This window comes from Perca fluviatilis, chromosome 7 (assembly GCF_010015445.1).
Source record: "Perca fluviatilis chromosome 7, GENO_Pfluv_1.0, whole genome shotgun sequence".
NCBI lineage: Eukaryota > Metazoa > Chordata > Actinopteri > Perciformes > Percidae > Perca > Perca fluviatilis.
The window spans coordinates 2,580,199-2,600,242 of NC_053118.1; the positions used below are offsets into that span (position 1 = coordinate 2,580,199).

General features: G+C 40.7%; 2 protein-coding genes across 6 annotated transcripts in view; both read left to right on the top strand.

Annotated features, from left to right (window-relative positions):
• Nucleotides 1-9,496, top strand: part of LOC120561851 (proprotein convertase subtilisin/kexin type 4-like) — a 271,064-nt gene extending 261,568 nt beyond the window's left edge. For all 5 annotated transcript variants that reach the window (XM_039805152.1, XM_039805150.1, XM_039805148.1 and 2 more), the window contains 3 exons: nt 2,712-2,780; nt 3,799-4,006; nt 6,094-9,496. In XM_039805152.1, coding sequence (XP_039661086.1) covers nt 2,712-2,780; nt 3,799-3,984 — 255 coding nt within the window. In that variant the 3' untranslated portion in view covers nt 3,985-4,006; nt 6,094-9,496. The remainder of the gene's footprint in view (nt 1-2,711; nt 2,781-3,798; nt 4,007-6,093) is intronic.
• Nucleotides 9,497-11,946: 2,450 nt separating this feature from the next.
• Nucleotides 11,947-13,924, top strand: pou3f2b (POU class 3 homeobox 2b). Its single transcript, XM_039805159.1, has one exon. It carries the CDS (start codon nt 12,257-12,259, stop codon nt 13,397-13,399), a length of 1,143 nt encoding a protein of 380 aa, XP_039661093.1. The 5' UTR covers nt 11,947-12,256; the 3' UTR covers nt 13,400-13,924.
• The last annotated feature ends 6,120 nt before the right edge of the window (nt 13,925-20,044 follow it).

The window sequence follows — 20,044 nt, forward strand, 5'->3', positions numbered from 1 at the left end:
ATCAAAACGAAAAAATCAGACAATTAAACAGATTTGTTATCTTATCATAACCCAAAACGACACAAATAAGGCCCAAGCTTCTACTTCACGACTCATTTGAGCATCATGCAACAACATTTTCGTATTCTAATCCTAAATCTCTGTGAGGCTTACGTACGAGTGTTACAAGTTGGATTCACCAAACTCTCTTAACTGCACAGATTTGATGTAAATCGCTTGTTTCAACTTCCTCCTATTCATGAGGAGGTGCATGTTCATGAGGTGTGATCATTATAATCAGCGCTATATAAGGCTGCCCGTTCCAAGAAGTATAATTTACAAAAATGTCATGCAAGAGTAAAAAGAAAAACGTAATACGACCGAGCTTGAAGCCATGTTGTTGAAAATCAGCTAAAAAAACAAATGAAGTTGTGACAGTAGTAGTGTTAAGGGATCGGAAAATATAGGGGAATATGTCTGCAGCTGTCAGTGCTGTGTCATGGCAGAGCGGTAACAGAAGGACAGAAATGAAGAAAGATTGGTCTGACATAATGTTAGATGCCAAAAAACTTCTTGTTTAAGCAAATTGATTCATGGCTTTAATGGGAGACGGTCAGGGCAGGGGATGTGACAGTGAAGGATGAGTGAGATAGTATTACTCCATTATAGGTGATGTTGCTTGCATAAAGACCCTGAGGTTTTTTTCTACATCTCTATATCTCAACAACTATTGGATGGATTGTCGTGAAATTTTCTACAGGCATTCACAGTCCATGGAGGATGAATCCTAATGATTTTGGTGATTCCCTAACTTTTCATCTAGCACCACCAGCACGTCAAATGTTTCACTTCTCCTCAAAAGATTCAAATATTTGGGTCATTAAATGCTAACTTAAAGCACCTTTTTCTTGTTTCTAGTCTGTCATTCAATTACTTCAGCCAAGTTAATGTGCATGAAGACCGATATCGCATTTTATGTTTGGCAAAATTTCAAACATTTGTGCAAATGTACTTGACATTTTAATGGAAACATAGCTAGCAAGGCAGTGACATGCTACGCTTTAACAGTAGTTCTGATGTAGTCAGGATCAATTGTAACTATACTTTATGTTTAGTGTTAATTAACAAATGCTATGTCGAACATGTTAAACAACATAGCTACTAAACAGCATGTTAGCATTGTCATTGTGAGTATGTTAGCATACTGATGTTAGCATTTAGCTCAAAACACAGCTGTGTAGTACAGCATTGCAGAGCTGCTAGCATGGCTGTAGACTGTCTTTTATTTGTTTTTAAGTTGATTTTGGAAACATATTTAGAATCCAAACTCATTCAAACTATGGCATTATAATTCTCAAGTCAAATAAGTCGTCGTCGTTGCCCCCCCCCCCCGTGGAGAATGGCAGACCTGGCATGCAGTTTGATGAAGTCAAACCAACTTCAGGTGAACAGATGTTTAAGATGCCATCAAATCAAAACCTCAACCCAAACTCCAATTATTTATGCTCGGCTTTTTGCTCCACCACGCTATTTCTATTGCTCCTATTTGGGAGACATACACTGTTCAGCTCTTCACCAACAACAGCATACCATGCCATTTATTTTAGCTTGGGAGTTCTCTTTTCGCTCCATGTCTTTTTATAGTTTTGCTGTTCATACTGTACTCCCCGCTGTGCTACTATTTCATGAATGCTGTGAGAAATAATTGAAAGCGCCGTGTACGGTGCCGTCTGTTGCAACGCTCCCACTTCCTCATGCCTTGTAAATACTGTGTCACTGAAGCCCCCGCTGTAAGCTGCCCGCTCGGGATTCCTCAAAACTCGGAGACATCAACACTCGCTGAAAACTTGAGCCAAAATCAAATCGTAACCAACATCTGAAACCCGTGGACAGAGCCAGTTTTTGATTGATTTCAAATTCAGCTGTTTGTCCTTGTATTTTTCCCTGAGAAAACAGGGTCGAATCTGATTTCTTCTGTTGTTTTTCCACTCATGACATCCATAAGGAGCAGAGGGAGGGGGGGGTCAAAGGACTCACTTCCCCTGCTGCAAGTGATGCTGGTGTGAAGTGCAACAGATGGAGGACTTAACAAGAGCAAATAATGTACCACAACAACTATAAATAAATCATAACGTTTAAGAATCAGATTAAAGGGCCACTTCACAGATTTTACACATACAGTACGTACACGTAAAGTTTTGCTTATTAGTCATAGGGAGTACCACTCAGCCTGAGCAAACTGATGAATGTAAAATGTCTTCTGTCACTCTGGAAGAATTTTGTCTAGTCAGAAAAGAAAACAACCCCTGATGATGTCATAAGATTTGGGGTAGCCAATTTTTAACAGAAAGGCTACGTTACAAGACATACATTACATGAAGTTTGAAAGGCGCGGGTGTTTAACAGGAAGAAGGTTGAATGAAAAGATTCTATTGGTTGCATTATGGGAAATGTAGTGTGTTTCTGGGGCTTGCCCTAGAAACTAAATGTCGGCCTCTGCTGCTGACTTTGACTATTCTTCTTTTTTTAAATCTTTATCTTGTGTGTCACCAAACTTAATAAAATAAATGCTGGAATAATGCTTTAATTTAATTATTGCAATGAATCCTGAAATTATCTTTTGTAATCCTGGGTTCTATCCTCAGAAGCAGGATGAAATCCATCTCTATACTATAATAGCTCTATACTACCTTACCATTTATTTAACACTAAATATTTGTTCCATCACCCAGATTCCTGGAGACTTAATGTTGGATAAGCAGACCCTCAACAAGCCCCTAAAGTCCAGAATGGCTTTCCAGGTAAGCTGCAGCACCACTCAAGTCCAGATACTGCACTCAAGTTTCCATCCCTAAAATCGGTAAAATGAATGTATCATGTAACTGTTATGCAAATATTAGGAGGTAGTTTATTGAAATCAACTGTTGGTGGCGCTAATTTTCTTAAACCACTGCAGAAGTAGAGGGTGCAACCATAGGACGTAGTTAGAAGAGCGCCAGTCAAATCTGAAACGGCAGGAAACTATGTAGGAAAAGTGATAGCAGTATGGCATTCATGTTTGTTTTGTGTATTAATTCAAAGAATGTTACAGTCCTATCGCTCAACGCAGATTTCATCTGCTGCTATTTGGGGTTTCTCCAGTGGAGCCGAAGTTTGAGTGACGTTTACTTCACGTGCTTCGTGAACTTTATTCAATTTGTCTCTATCCCGCTAAGTTATAATTGCACTTGCATTTATGAACACGCCAACTTTACCACTGTAGCCAAGTGTAAAAAGAAATGTTTGCGTTATTTCAAACTTTTTTTATTTATTTACTGCGTTTCCACTGACATTTTGTTCATCTACAAAAAATGTTTTCTAAATTGATTGATTGACAGAATTATTTGTTATCATAAGTGATTAGACAGAGAGATTAATCAACCTTAATTAACCTTTCATCCTGTCAGTTTTCTCAGCAAAAATTACAATTTTTGACAATTCCCTAGTTCCAGCCTCTCATCTGTGAGGATTTGCTGGGTTCCTTTGAATTGTGTGATAGCTGAGTATCTTTAGGTTTCAGATTATTGGTTGGTGTACAAAACAAGTAACTTGACATCATCACAGACATCACGTTGGGCTTCAGGAAATGATCCCAAGCATTTTTCATTTTTTATAGACAGAAGGATTAAACAATGAAATGGAAAAATAACTATCAGCTGATTTTGAAAGTAATAGTTAGTTGCAGCCCTAGTTGCTTTTACTGTATGCTTCTACATTTTATTTCCTGTAGATTACGTTTTCTCATTCACACTCATATTACTGTAATACTGTATCCAACAGTTACACCAGACAGATGTTGGACAGAAGTCCTCCACGGGGTCAGGACCCTCTGCCGTGAAGGAGCTTCATGAGACAAAGACCATCAGGGATAATGTGGACGGAGACAACAGGTCCTTACCGTCACAGATTCTCCAGGATGTCGCCAACAGTCAGCCTCTTCAGATCCAGCAGGAGGAGAGCGTGTGAGCTGGAAGGCACAGGGCAGCAGGCAAGGAACTGAAGAAACAAACAGTGTGAACCACGGTTAAATAAAGACTGTTATTTTCCACAGAGCAGCAAGCCAATTGATCATGAATCAATTCCATGTACAGTACTATGATGGTGTGGCCTCAGTGTCGGCACTCATTATTTATTTGGATTCCTAGCTTGGCTTTAAACCTAATCACTCTCCACAGAAACTCGCACAAACATATAAATCTTTCCCCTAAAAAACAAATAGTCTCAGAAGCGCAGAAGTCTCTACACTCATCTTCCCCTCTTTGCTTTTCGGATGTTGCAAAGGTTGGTGAAAGATATGTTTGTCTTTTTCCACTTCATTGAAGGGTGAATTCAGCTCAGTGCAATAAGAAATGGATTAACCATTCATTAAAGGGGCTGTGTCACTCCTCATTGAGTTGGACAAATAGCAAATTAATTTCTAGCCGCCTAATTTCTCTCTGTTCTCCACTGAATTTCCGATAACGTCGAATTACTGATCACAGCCATGTGAACTCCCTCAACTTTTTATCAATTCATTAAAAATGTGCCACAGCGGAGAGATGCCACAGAGGGAATTCTCTCTCTTATTTCTGCATGCTTCCGTTACCACCACAACACTGTGTGCAAACAGAAATCAACTCATGGGTTTAATTGAAATTAGGATATTAAAAACACCAGAAACCATTACAGACAGTGTTGGTGGGGGGGTTACTTTGTTGCCATTTCAGAATCAGCCAGAAACTTTTTTACCAGGGCATCCCATAATGAAACAAAGAGTCAGTATTTCCAAGTCAAGTGCAGGTCTGTAGGTAATGGTGTTTTGTAAAGTAGCAGTAGTGTATTGACAGGGCGGTATTGATGTTTCAATTAGAGCAGCGTTACATAGTGCCGCAGCATGGTAACACGGTGCGTCTCCCGCCATCTGCTATGCCTCCACGTCTGACGAACGAGGCACGTGGGGCTAATCGAGCCGCACATGAGCAATGGGACCGCGAGATCTATCTCACACACACACACACACACACACACACACACACACACACACACTTATCCTATACGCACGTCCTTATGCAGAAAAATGGGGAAAAGACGAGGGAGAGCTCCTCAGCCCTGCTGTTTAAACAGCCTTCAGAAAGCCTGTGATTCCTCCCCTTCTCCCTTCACATGAGCCACAGGAGCAGCCAGCAGGTTATTTCCCTGACAAGGAAACCAGCAAACACGGCAGATGCACGCGTTCAAATTCTTCAAAAGCTCATCTGACGGGGAAAGACAAAAAAAGGGAACGGCTTCTGCCAGGTTTTCTCGTGCTGGGACGGTCTGAAATAACAGTGTGCATTATGCCTGGCATTATTGCCTGCCAAACCACACGAATCAAAGACCTCATTGTGTGGATTACCTCGTTAATCTGTTGATGCCATTGAGTAGTATTGCAGGTGTTAATGTGCCAGGTTTTTTTCTCTCTCTCTCTCTCTCTCTCTCTCTCTCTCTCTCTCTCTCTCTCTCCTCTTATTTGGGAGGTGTAGCGTTAGGTTGGTAATCTGCTTTAAATGCTTTCTGGGGAATGAGACACGCTGAAACACCGCCAAGAGAACTCTACTATTTTGAAGAGCTTTCTCTTAATACAGCACACAGAGGGGGCTGGCTGACTGACTGACTGACTGACTGACTGACTGACTGACTGACTGACTGACTGACTGACTGACTGACTGACTGACTGACTGACTGACTGAGGCTGCGGCGCTGATGCCAATGGGGACAAGCTAGTGAGCTACACGCCCTGCGCCACTTGTTGAAATATATGACTGTATGAATAATGAAAGAGGAAGAGGGAAGTGATATTGCTAAAGCAGTCCCACAATGACATCCATCACAGCGATGCCTCGTTGCTCTTCTTCCTCTGTTTCCTTCTGCAAAAAAAATGCCCAAGTTGTGTCTCTTTGGAGGAACTAACCAAAGCTCAGCTCTGTGCCTGAGCTGATTTTAGAGGTGAACTCCTAAGCCAAAAGAGAGAGAGAGAGAGAGAGAGAGATATAAAGAGACAGAAAGAGAGGGAAAAAACAGAAAGAGAGGTAATCCTCCCATTTTTCTGCTCCCCAGGGTGGTCTCTTCATCCAGGGCCTCAAAGAGGGACAGAATACACCTCCCCACTACAATGGAGGGGACCCACAGGGGCTGTTGCTATCTGTGTGTGTGTGTGTGTGTGTGTGTGTGTGTGTGTGTGTGTGTGTGTGTGTGTGGAGGTGCAGCTTTAAGCAGGCCTTTGAGTGGCCTAATTGCATTGGAATACAGCAGTCTGAGAGCTGGCTCAGATCACGGCGGGCTGCTGGAGGGGTTAGCGCCCGCACCTCGACAGCCACACTCAGCAAAAGAGCCCCGGCACAATGCACACAATTAATGCTCTCCCTCTCGTTAACTCTCTCCCCACTTTTTGTCCTCTTCTACTTTTCTCTCATTCTCCTCCTTCTCACCCCCATATCTTAGTCTCTCTCCTCTCTTGTTCCCCCCTCCCTCCCTCCCCAGTATGTAGTCACTCACCCACTGTATTAATCCTCCCATACAGCCTGTCAATCTCCCTCCCTTTGATGCACACAACAATTACAGTAAGGATGAAATGCGTGGGTCGGCTCTCGTTATGTAAGACTTGAGCCGAGCCTGCACAAGAATTATTGATATCTGAACGGCTAATCTGAAATAAAACCTCAACAACATGACATCTCTGTTATTACATAGCAGCAATGGATCTGCGCATGATTTAAAAGTATTGAATGTTTTATGTTTCATACTGTATGTCTTGTATGTATTTATTCCGCAGTGTACAATGCAAACTACTTTGTTATAACCCAGGATATCTTTAATTTCCAGGATACAATCTTGTAGATGAAAGGAGATTGGTTCAGTTCTTTTGGTTTTTTGATGTGGTATCTGGTCTGGAATGAGACAAACAAGTCAAAGTTGTGGTAGATGCAAAAAACAAACAAAATTGTTCCCTAAAGATTAGACTGTAATAAACCAATAATTCTAACAGGGACTATTTTGTGTCTTTGAGGCACTAAACGCTAAATTGTTAAACATCTTATTGTACCTCATTGGATTATATCTCCTATTGTTATAGTCCAGATATCATAACGATATTTAATAGGGGCAAATACCTATTCATATAGTTAATTAGAAATGAAACAATTAGTTGATCGACAGACTTTATCTGCAACAATTTTAATAATTAAGTCATTTTTTAGGTCTAAGATTCAAGCTTCTCAAATTTGCTGATATATGATAATAAACTGAATATCTTTGGGTTTGGGACTGTTGGTTGGACACAAGCAATTAAAGATCCCCTCCAGACATGTTTTAGAACAAAAATACTGTGCTTGGAATAATAAGTGGTGTCCCATGTGTTTTTTCCACACACAAAAAAACATTGAATTACCTCGTTAAGAAATCTTAAAATGACATCTAGTCTTTCTCCATCATTGGAAAACATACAGAAGCTAAAAAATATGCCAATAGTTTTTTTTATTTGCAAACTTTACCAACAGAATTAGACACAGTATGTCTCCAACTTCACTGAAAAGTGTGTTCTCATTGTATATGCTTCACGTTTCCACATCACTTTTGTGTAAGTTGCATATTGGACCATGACTGGCTCCAAACTAGTTGTGATGTCACAAAAATCTTCTCGAACATCCAGGCGTTAAACTGAGATTCAAGGTGAGTTGAGAGAAACTTCCCTTCGGCAGATAAAAGCCAGTCAAACTCTGCACAGTGAAGCTCAAACATCCAAGCCAGGTAACAATAAGTAAAACATATTTTTGACTGGAGGGGGGACTTTAAATGTGTCATCTTGGGTTCTGGGAAATATGGACTGGCAATGTTCACTGATTATATGATTAATTTAGTTAGTTGCAGCATTACAGTCATTTTGCAGGGCATTTTGTATAGCATCCTTCTAAAGTTATAACAAATGGACTATATTTCTGTCAGAAGGGTTGAGAACATAAGTTACTGTATCTTCCTCCTACAGTAGACAGTGGACAGTTCATTATATGGGTTAATATAGTCAGACGGATAGCAGCCTCTTTACTTCTAGTTTGGACTCAACTGTCCTTGTCTTTAAATGGGGCTCAGTGGACTGTGTGTGTGGAACAATCAACGATTTAAAAAAATATCATATTCAACCAGCCCCTCCTTTGATTTTCTTTATTACGCGAGCCGTGTCTTAATAAAATCTAATTATTTCCGCTCACAGGACGCTTTCTGGTGAGAAATTGGCAGAGGGATGTGAGCTGATGTATGGGGAGACTGTCGCCTAATTAAAGCGTTAGAAATTGAATCCTTACAGCACACGGTTCATATAATTATCCTACTGTTAATTTAACGCTTACATTCTCGGCTGTTCATTTTTATTCCCTTAAATGTAGTTTGGCAGCGGCCCTCGGTGCTCAGCACTGTGTTTTTACTGTATGAGAGGAGGCAGCATGGCCCCTAACATTGGCCCCTCTGAGTGATTGAATAACTGAGGACCCTGCAGTCCAAATAACAAGGCTCGCATCATTTATGCATTGTTAAGCCATGTAATTGAAACGAGCCATAGTTTGCATATTACACCATTAAAATAATGTGCTTTGCGTTTCTCCCAACACGACTATTTAAGCCTGTGTGGCGATGTGGTAATTCCTTGAATTACAGCCTAATTACCACAATGTTCTTTTGATTTGGCCGATTCCAATGTTACGCCACAATAATGTTCAATATTACCAGAATGAATTACTGAGCCGTGCCTGGAAACTTTTCCTCGTATGACTTAAATCCTGGCAGCTTCATGTGATATCAGTGCAGCTGGATTCACATCCATAAAGGATTATTAGCCTATGAAATGAGATCCATTAAAGGCCCAATCAGTAATACTTAATTGGAGAGCTTGAGTTATACATGGATAATAAGCATTTTGGGTTTCTCAGCTGATCATCATAGGCCTGGTTTATATCACTGTTTACAGATGTTTTAATGTAAACAGACCAACAACATCAGAAAACATTGCAGACTTATGATTACTGTTAAAAAGACTTGTCTGTTAATAATAAGTCATAACTATTTCCAACCTTATATTTAAAATGTTGGTACATTTTGGTTGCCAATTGGGCCTTCAATGGATGAATATAACATATTTCTTTTATATTCTATGCGTTTGATATACACTTTCCTGTCCCTATATTTCAAGATGGTTGCATTTGATATTTTATTCATGTTTGTTAGTAACATCAGAGATAAATATTGTCTATTTTGGCTACTTAAGCAGCATCAAGACAAAAGAAAAGTTGAAGAACAACTTAAATCAGTGTCATCAAAATCCAATTCAGGTCACATAAAGCAGGGTTAGAGAACAATTTGTCATTAGCACTTGCCCTTTGTTGTGTGCTCCTGTATTGTTCACAGTCCTCAGTCCGTACACATGACATGTGTCCCTGTGTGAACCTTCCGAATAAATTAACATGGCTAAGAATGATTTGTGGGTGTATATTCAGCGTAGCCTTTTCTGTTTTTACTGCACAGTTTGAATATTTTTTGTGAAAATATTTCTTTGATAATTGCTTTTCTTATTGCCTTTTAATTTTACTACTAGGTCCAAGTTATTAAATAACATGTTTTAATTAGTTTGAGTAATTTGCATAGTTTAGAAGTTATAAATTGTGGATATTGAAGAACTGTCTCCATTGATTTATAGGTTTAATTTGTGGCCAGTATGTATTACTTTATTTCTGGTGGATTGAATTGTTATAGGCCATACAGCGACCAAAAGTGCTTTTTAATTGCATCTATACAGTAGGAATTATTAATGCCTTCTAGTATTCAAAATTAAGGGACTGCATCAGAAGTTAGCAAGTTGAAACATACTTCTGCTGAGCAACATTTTTGAAGTTTTGTTTGTATTTTTTGGTGTTCACACAGTTTGCTTTATCTCACTGCAGTGTGAGGAGCAGCTTTGAGGACAGACAGAATCTCTCTCATCTTTTTCACTTCTTCTAGTCATTTCTCTCTCTCTCTCTCTCTCTCTCTCTCTCTCTCTCTCTCTCTCTCTCTCTCTCAGGGCCCTGTGCTCTTTACCCCTCCCTCCTTTATCCCTGCAAGGGCTTTGTCCCCGCAGCAGAGAGCCTCTCTAAATAGAGGCCTTTAGATAGTCTAGGAACAGGGGGGGGGGCGGGGGCAGCAGCGACACGACTGCTGTTGTTTCATTTACCTCTCCCTATGGCAACCAGCAGCGGTCTGCCAGGAATGTCCCCTCTCTGGACAAAGTCCTGGTCCCTGAAGCTGACACTTGGGGGACGACAGCTGGGACGGGATGGAAAGCTGCTCTCCCTGCCCCGGACTGGAGGCCTGAGTCTGGACTTAATCCTGCTCTTCACTTAGGTCTGTTCTCACTTTACTGGGTGATGAGCAGCCAGAGGAGCTTTTCACACACCATAAACTCTAAAATAGTTGTATTTAAAGACCTGAAAATAACTTTGAATCTCTTTTGGGGGATGTAAAGAATCCTTAAAAGGCTTTCAATACCTTTACACCATGTTCTAAGGATCCCACATAGATGCTTTACAGCGCTGTAAACAGCTGCTTAGGAGCACATGAAATGCTTCAAACTTAAACAATTTGGGAACCATATAAATGGTGTGTTTCAGTGTTTAAAAAAGAAACTCTTTTAAGTCATTCAAGCTATATATAGAACCTTAACTTCAATCCAGTGGCCCTCCTTTTTCTGTGTGTAGCCACTCCTCCCAGTGCAGCCTTGTTAATTCACTTTACAGCCTGCTGGGACACAAAAGTGGATTTGTTTACTTTACGGGCTGTTAAAAGTTTTCAAGTCAAGACATATGAATTTAGACACATTTCCAAGCCTTCGCTGGGGAAAATGTACTAACTTACATCTTTATAAACCACTGAGGAATGTTGGTAAAATTGCAGGAGTCTGTCATTAATAGCTTTGATAAGCAACGGTTTGAAATAATCTAGGTAGCAGGAACATAATGGACTTTACACTGATGCAATCCAAGAAGGGTGTTATTAAAATGATACACATTTCAATTTAAACTGCTATAACACTTTTACTTGAATGCTGTTAGGACAGATAAGGTCAACAATGAGGTCCAACATGTTCCATTTCACTCACAATTGAATCCAACTTATTCACTTTTAATACAAGGAGATTTTCTTTTTCTAATAAAATCGATATGATTGAAACGGGCCTGAGCGTTTTCCTTTACCAGATAACTCACTTTTTTTTTAAACAAACTAGCGTGTATATATATATATATACTGTATATATCCTACAACTCTACATCTCAATAACACAGTGAACCGTATTATGCCAGCATGCCTGTTGTTTTAAGACCGGTTTGAATAAATTAGATTTCAAACTATTTTGCTTGTTTTTTTATGTTTAAATGATGTTATCTCTACTTTTAAGTATTGGTTGATTGATAGACTATAACGATTCTTAATACTCAGTAGCTATATTCTTTTATACACACACACACACACACACACACACACACACACACACACACACACACACACACACAACGCTGCAGAAATAACAGACATTAAAATACATACACCTACAACGTAAAACATGAAAGAGACAGGCCTTGTCTATGTATTTGCACATGTAGGCTAATGTAGATATTTCATTTGAAATCTAACAATATTTGCTGCTGCAGTGAAAAGGTTTACATCGCCTAATTAAATTAGGATTTTACACACACGTCTCCATAACAACATTTAATAGCATAAATGTGCGGAGAACTACAGTCAACAAATAACAACATTTGTATATCCTACACAACAGAGATTTGGTATTCATCTTGGTAAACACCCTGGTCCCCTGGATCTAAACTAGCCTGAGCCTGAGTCCTGATAGAACATGATTATCAAAGGAAATCCACTGGATCTTACAGTTGCACTGCTGATCCCGGTGCTCCGTCTCCCCATGCTGCACTCCGGCTCTCCGCTTCCGCGGCAGCCTCAACTCGCACCTCCAACAAAGAGAGTAGTGTTTGGAGAGACTTCCCCGCAGCCAATCACTGCGTCGTTGCCATTGGTTACCACGTCCATCATCCTTTGGCGTCCAATAAGCGGCGGAGGCGTGGCGGAGTCCAGGTGCGCCTCTGCGTCCACTTGGCAGAGCGCCTGAGAGCCGCCTGTGGGCAGGAGAGGATCTGTCAAATGCGAGCTTCCTTTAATCAGAGCGACCAGTCCGGCTCCGAGAGTCATGGCGACCGCAGCGTCTAACCACTACAACATCCTCACCTCCAGCGCATCCATCGTGCACTCGGAGCCCGGCAGCATGCAGCAAGCCACAGCGTACCGGGACGCGCAAAGCCTGTTGCAGGGCGACTACCCGCTGCAGAGCAACAGCCACACGCTCAGCCACGCACACCAGTGGATCACGGCGCTGTCCCACGGAGAGGGAGCCCCGTGGTCCTCCAGCCCGCTCGGCGCGGAGCAGGACATCAAACCCGCGGTGCAGGGCGCCAGGGACGAGATGCACAACTCCAGCAGCAACCTTCAGCACCAGTCGCGGCCCCACCTGGTGCACCAGACGCACGGGAACCACCACGACGGCCGGGCGTGGAGAACCACCACCGCGGCGCACATACCGAGCATGGCCACTACGAACGGCCAAAGCCTTATCTACTCCCAGCCGGGCTTCGGCGTCAACGGGCTGATCCCGGGCAGCGGGCAGGGGATGCACCACCACAACCTAAGAGACAGCCACGACGAGCACCACAGCCCGCACCTCAGCGATCACGGCCACCCTCCGTCCCAGCATCAGCACCAGCACCGGCCGCAGAGCCACCACGACCACTCGGACGAGGATACGCCGACCTCGGACGACCTGGAGCAGTTCGCCAAGCAGTTCAAGCAGCGGAGGATCAAGCTGGGCTTCACGCAGGCGGACGTGGGACTCGCCCTGGGGACCCTGTACGGAAATGTGTTTTCCCAGACCACCATATGCAGGTTTGAGGCCCTGCAGCTCAGCTTCAAAAACATGTGCAAGCTGAAGCCTCTGTTGAACAAGTGGTTGGAGGAGGCGGACTCCACCTCGGGAAGCCCGACCAGCCTGGACAAAATCGCGGCGCAGGGGAGGAAAAGGAAAAAACGGACTTCAATCGAGGTAAGCGTAAAGGGAGCTTTGGAGAGCCATTTTTTGAAGTGTCCTAAACCGGCAGCGTCGGAAATAATCGGCCTGGCGGACAGTCTGCACCTGGAGAAAGAAGTGGTCAGGGTTTGGTTTTGTAACAGGAGACAGAAGGAGAAACGCATGACCCCTCCCGGAGGAGCTCTGCCGGGGAGCGAGGATGTGTACGGGGACACGCCGCCGCACCACGGGGTCCAGACCCCGGTCCAATGAACTCTGCCGGAGCGCTCCTCCAGGACATGTTTCTCCTTTTTTATTTATCCCCAAGGTTATATATAAATCACTGAACTATGAAACGCTATAGTGGGTGTTTTATGTATAATAGATTGCAGTGAGTACTCACACAATATCTGCAATGAATTTCTGAGGAATGGAAAATGAGTGAGGGGAGGACAGGACATTTTGGTTTTCCTCTCCCAGGCAGAGCTAAAGGAACAGAAGCCTGTGTTGTGTTCTCCGAGGATACATGGCCAGCACTGTGACTCCAGTCGACGCAGTTTCAAGGTGTAGCCCCTATTGTGTATTGAAATATACTTGAAAAAGAAGAAGAGAGAAGGGTCGGGAGGAGGGATACCTGGTTTTAGACACAAAAAAAGCATAGTTGAATGGTTTTCCATTCGGCACTTTTATATCAAATCACATCTTCCTGTGCGTAAAAGGGAAAGCAAATACAAAGGCGTTTAGTTTTGTAGCCCTAAATTGTGCGTCCAGCAGTGATGGGTGGGTGGTGCAGGGGAGTGGGGGGTCAAAGGAGCTGCGTTAATGGAGTAAACTGGAGGCCAGTAAAGGCTGCAGTCCCAGTCCAGTGGAGTCCAGCTGAGGGTGAGCATCGCCTGAGTCCCATCTGTCTGCCAGGCAGCAGCACAGAGCCGCTCTGCATTCACAACACTGCAGGCCATTCAGCTCTTATTTATTCTGGGAGGACAGAGGTCAGGCTTTAGTTATGGACACAGAGTATTACTATTATAATTTGTATTATTATTATTATTATTATTATTATTATTATTATTATTATTAGGCTACATTTGTGCAGCTCGCAGGCTAAACCATTCAGTAATTGGCCTTAGTGATGTGATAAATAAAAAGTATGTTATGACCTCTGTCATCAGTCAGGCAGCAGTAACAAAACTTTCATTATATTTTTCACAAAACAAGCGTCCAATAATATTCCTCCCCCCACCCCCATACCCCCCTCAGAGTCTCCCAGCTTCAGGAAGGGCTCCGTGGCGATTGATTGGATTATCTGGCACTTTTCCACAGGATGGGCTATAGATATAGATATCTATACAGAAAATATACGTCACCAACTCTCACAGAACATTTGGATCCACTTTTGTAAATATTGTATAACTTTAAAAGTCATGGCTTCATCTTTTTTCCGTTTTTCTTTCTTCACTGGGGCACTTTTTTGGATTGATGTTTTTAAAAACAGACAGGTTGAGTTTTTAAAAAAAGAAATCCAGTCTCATTCATCATAGCCTACCTACTGCCTTGTATTTGTGTGCTATTTAAAGTTGATTTTGTTGCCGACAATATGCTCGTTTACGGTTTAATATTTTATTTTGTGGCGCATTCTATTTTCAGTCTAAATATTTTTTGAATGAATGTGAAATCAATTTTATTTGTTTGAATTGTCTAAGGACTTCTGTTTTTGCCAATTGATGCCCGCTCTGAAATGACATTAGATTGTTTCAAATCGAAATATAGGTGCTTCGAGGAGTGAATTTGGATTAATCGATTATATTATTGTAGACAATTTCCCACAATGAATCAGAGGATAGAAACGGAGATAAGCGTCATGATTAGTGTTTGAGAAGAACAATAATATTAAGGCCTTTAGAATTCTTCCCAAAAACACATTTTAGTGACATTCCAAAAATTTCAGCATATGATCAAAATGATTATTATTATAATGATTATTATAATGAGTATTATTATTATTATTCACAAGGTGTTATTTTAATTTGTTTGTAAGGTCGTTGCCATGCCTTTCCTTTCAGCCATTTTGTTCCTCTTCGTCCGTTTTTTTATTACATGGGGGAAATTGCTCGTAGACATTTTTATTTTCTATTTTTCAGCATTCTTTATGAGATTGTAATTTATTATACGATGTTTTTGTTTTTGTTTTTTTATAGATGACACAAAGTGCGAGATATATATGAAAGGACACGTAGGAGGCTTTTGTTTTGTAGGGAAGAAGAAAGACATATTTTGGATTTTTCAGCGGGATTGCCACAGCCTCAAACCGTCACAGCTAAATGTATATAGTACATCTTTTCCCCGTACAGTAGCTTGCTTTTCGTTTTATGCAAAAACAGATATCCAGGGACTTGTTTTATTGTGTGTGTGTTCTCCTGTCATTTGGAAACATCTTTACTTTTTTCCCTTCCTGATGTATGTTTTTCTCCTGCAAAAAAAAAACAACCCGCAGAAACCGCCATGGCGTTGAAATCGTTCCTCAGTAGCTTTAATGAATCGATCCAACTCATAATTCAACTCATAATTCAACTCATAATTCACTGGAACTTCAAGTTGTGGGATGTAGACCTGTAGCAATCCGACGCTGTTTTCTTGTCCTTTTGTTTAATTGCTTGTTAGACGAGTGGTTTTGGGGTTGTTGTTTTATTTTTATTTTTATTTATTTTATTTTTTTTGGGGGGGAGGGGGGGGGGTGCATAGGCTATATGTCATATTCACTGGTTGAACTTGGGGTAGATAAAGCAGAGTTGATCAATGCCTGTAGGTGTTTCATCACTGGACACACAACGGACTTGCACATTTTTAAATAATGGGGTTGATATTAAACAGCTTTTTTCCAACGTCGAGGCTATATGTTTTTTTCCCCCCTCCCTTTAAATCCAGCAAACCAAGACTGCTGCTGTGAGTCCACTATCTGCCTGACATCTGCGCTGTTCAAAAATCCCAATCCGCGTCTTGCTTTGAGCTCATTGGTCTGGGTGAGGCTTGATGAATGGAAGATTGTGAGCCGATGATGTGTTGTTTCTGCCCCAGGCTGCTTTCAAATCGACTGGCTTTGGCTGGGAGAAGCACAGCTTCCATTTGAAGGGGTTAAATTAGGGGTTCCCAAAGTGGGGTCCGAGGACCGATAGTGGTCCTTAGGAGGGTTTGAAAGAGGTCCAACACGGTAATATTTTTATTTGGAGCGAGAGATTTCACTTTCTCTGTTGCACACTCACACTGTTGTGGACAAAACGAAGAAGAAAAAAAGAAGCATCTAGAGTATGTCTCCCATGGTATAAAAACAAAGATGTGTAGCATTTAAAAATGTAACCTATAATTCCTAAAATTCACAAACTTGTTTTATTCACCATCATTTCACTGTTCCTGGTCCCAGATGCTTTTTTTTCTACAACTGTGTCCACAACACAAGACATAAAAAACTGCATTGTTTTGGACATGTTTGGCTATTAATCTCGGTCACTTTAAACTGAAGGTTTAAACAACCCAGACTTTAAACGCATCATAGGCTGTGAGAGTTACACAGGTTTACTGTATTTAAACAGAACTTATGGTTTTTATTTTGTCCCATCAAAACAAAAGGTTCTGGATCAATGGATTAAAAAAAAGTGCTTACCAGAAATCTCCACTCTACCATTTCTGTAGGGACTGATAGTGACAGTGATACTGACAGTGGTGACCCTGATGGTATGCTCCTATTCACTATGCTATGTCATTTCTCTATAATATTCCCATAGAAACCTGTGGTGTGATATTTGTAAATCTAAATCTAATGATTCTACTTAATTTTATTTTGAAGTCGACAGCTAAAATGCAAAGATGCTATTTTCCTGCCACTTCCTGCTTAACTCCAAAAAAAAAATGTAAAATGTGTTGCCCTCTGTGGTTGTCATAATAATATTAATTACAATCGGTTTCTTCTCCATTTCACTCCACAAGCTGCAGCTCGATGTGTGCAGATGCATGAACAGATGAGCCTGTATGGATGCACTGAGAGTGAGAGTTCCCTCGGCGTTACTGAGCAAACCAGGAGGATCGACTATAGGAATCTATAGCTGATCGGTTATTGATGGCGTTGACCGATTAATCTGATAATAAACAAAAAAAGTAGGGCGCTCATTTATTTCGTTTATCCACTGAATGAAGACAATAAACGTAACAGACCTCCTTAGTGCTATGAACTAATTCCTGTAGGGCTTTTAGTGTGATTATCGAACCATGTCTGTAGTTACAGATGTTAGCCTATTTATTGTTTATTTTTGGACAGAATAATGACATAAAAGTAGCGTCTTTCCATTATGAAAAATGAACCTTAATATTTCCAGAATACCCAATGGAGTGGCGTCTGTGTTTCCTTATTCAAAAGTGAATTTTGACTGACCTTATTGGACTATTTAATCAACGGCCATATGGTTAATCGACTTCTATATGGGATAATGAGCCCATTGGACATTATCCCTCTGAAATGCAATTCAATTCAATTCAATTTTATTTATAGTATCAAATCATAACATGAGTTATCTCGAGACACTTTACAGATAGAGTAGGTCTAGACCACACTCTATAAATTCCAAAGCCCCAACAATTACAGTAATTCCCTCAAGAGCAAGCATTAGCAGTGGCTATTGCGACAGTGGCAAGGAAAAACTCCCTTTTAGGAAGAAACCTCGGCAGACCCAGACTCTTGGTAGGCGGTGTCTGACGGGGCCGGTTGGGGGTGTGAGATGCAGTAGCCTATATGTTACAGACCGCAAACCCAATGCTTGTAGTTGGTGCAGGGAAATAGAAGAAGTCCATGTCTGCGTTATAGCTCTCATCGCTCGCCGTTTGACCTGCCATTTGGATGCCTGGCACGAAACGACCCCCGGAAATAAAGCCTTCTCTCTTCTGATCTCTGAAGTAGACTTTTGTGGAGCCCAGTAATCCAAAAAAAAGTGCGCCCTCGTGCCCTTCATCCGCTCTCTAGCAGATGCAATTAATAGCTCGTCGCGTTAATTACACCTTCCTTTTTATTTAGGTGACTTGAAATTTCCCATTAGGCTCCCAGGGAAGAAAAACACACACACACACACACACACACACACACACACACACACACACACACACACACACACACACACACACACACACACACACACACCACTGAGCTGAGCTGTGGATGCTCGGTGTTCTAGCGCCATCTAGCGACGGCAGCATTCATTCAACCTTTATTTCTCCGAGAGAGATCATTGAGGGGCGACCCTCCTTTTCAGTGTCATCGAGTCAAAAACAGAACAACACAGAAAATGCAATCGTAAGAAACATAGAAAGACAAGAAAATATTCAGAATTGGAAAAATGATTTGGTGATAATAAGGATGCAAAAGAAAGTACAATTATGTAAAGCAGTTACAGCTGACTAAATTGTCCTAAATTGTCCAAGAGGCACAATTGAGTTGATTTTAAGAAGGTGTTGTAATGTGTTCCAGGAGTCTGAATAAGGTCAGCATGACCCGAGGGTGAGTCCCAGCTAAGGCTTGGGTCAAAACAATCTGTTAAATATTCAAATCTAGACTATGATAAATTATGACCTTATGGCAGAAATATGTAATATTAAGGTGAGGTTTGTTGTCAGATGGAAATGTGGAAGCATTGTGTCATTATATACAGTAATACATGTGAGAAAAATAGTAGAGGCATTTACAACAAGACTAGTCAGTATACTTATTAGGATTATTATATTAGGATATTAAAAATAACATACAATAAGATCAGGGTCATAGGTCTTTGTAGAACTAAATCACACTTGCTCATACTTCGTGCAACACACACACACACACACACACACACACACACACACACACACACACACACCACTTTCAGTCCCTGTAGATCGTATTATACTGGAAATTATTCATATTTTCATATTGATTTCTTTCTCATTATTGGCTCAAATAGTGCTGAGATAATGAATGAATTAATCCACGAGTTGATAGTCAGACATTTGTCAACCATTTTTTATAAATGATTAATTGTTTAGCCCTTAAATGGTCCCACTCAATAGAAAAGAATATATATTTATAATATGTATTTGGTTCCTCCATTTACAGTAATATTACACTTTCAACAATCTGGATATTTTTTTAATTTAAATGAAATAAAACACAGTTTTATTAACACATATCTCTTTTTATGGACTAGAGCAAAGTGTAAAACTCAATGAAATGAAACAGCTTACTGTACATATAACATGAACATGAAACATATCAGCCTATTCAAAATGAATGAATAAATAAATAAATAATGGATATGAAAATTGTAAAATGTTGTTTATAGAACTAGATCAGACCTGCTCATCTGTCAATGTTTTGGGGGGCGATGGATTACCTTCTTGTGATTGTGTTTCTGGACACAGACAGGCAGGAGCTGCACCAGCACCGTGCTCCCAACCTGCAGCTGGTACTGTTCTTCAGCTTGACTGTGTTGACTCGTTGTTATCACTCTAGTTTGACCTAATGACTGCTTTCTTTTTTAGTGACAAAAACCATACTGACATAATAATTTCAATAAATGTACAATGGAATAAAATTAGATTGATTATATTATATATATTATATTATTGATATAGATAGATAGATAGATAGATAGATAGAGAGAGAGAAGAGAGAGAGAGAGAGAAAGAGAGATAGATAGATAGATAGATAGATAGATAGATAGATAGATAGATTGATAGATAGATAGATAGATAGATTGATAGATATAGATAGATAGATTGATAGATAGATAGATAGATAGATAGATAGATAGATATTGATAGATAGATAGATAGATAGATAGATAGATTGATAGATAGATAGATAGTGATAGATAGATTGATAGATAGATAGATACTTTATTGATC

Bases quoted from the DNA above. Each gene is read 5' to 3' on its own strand.
- pou3f2b (XM_039805159.1), top strand. From the start codon at position 12,257: ATGGCGACCGCAGCGTCTAACCACTACAACATCCTCACCTCCAGCGCA.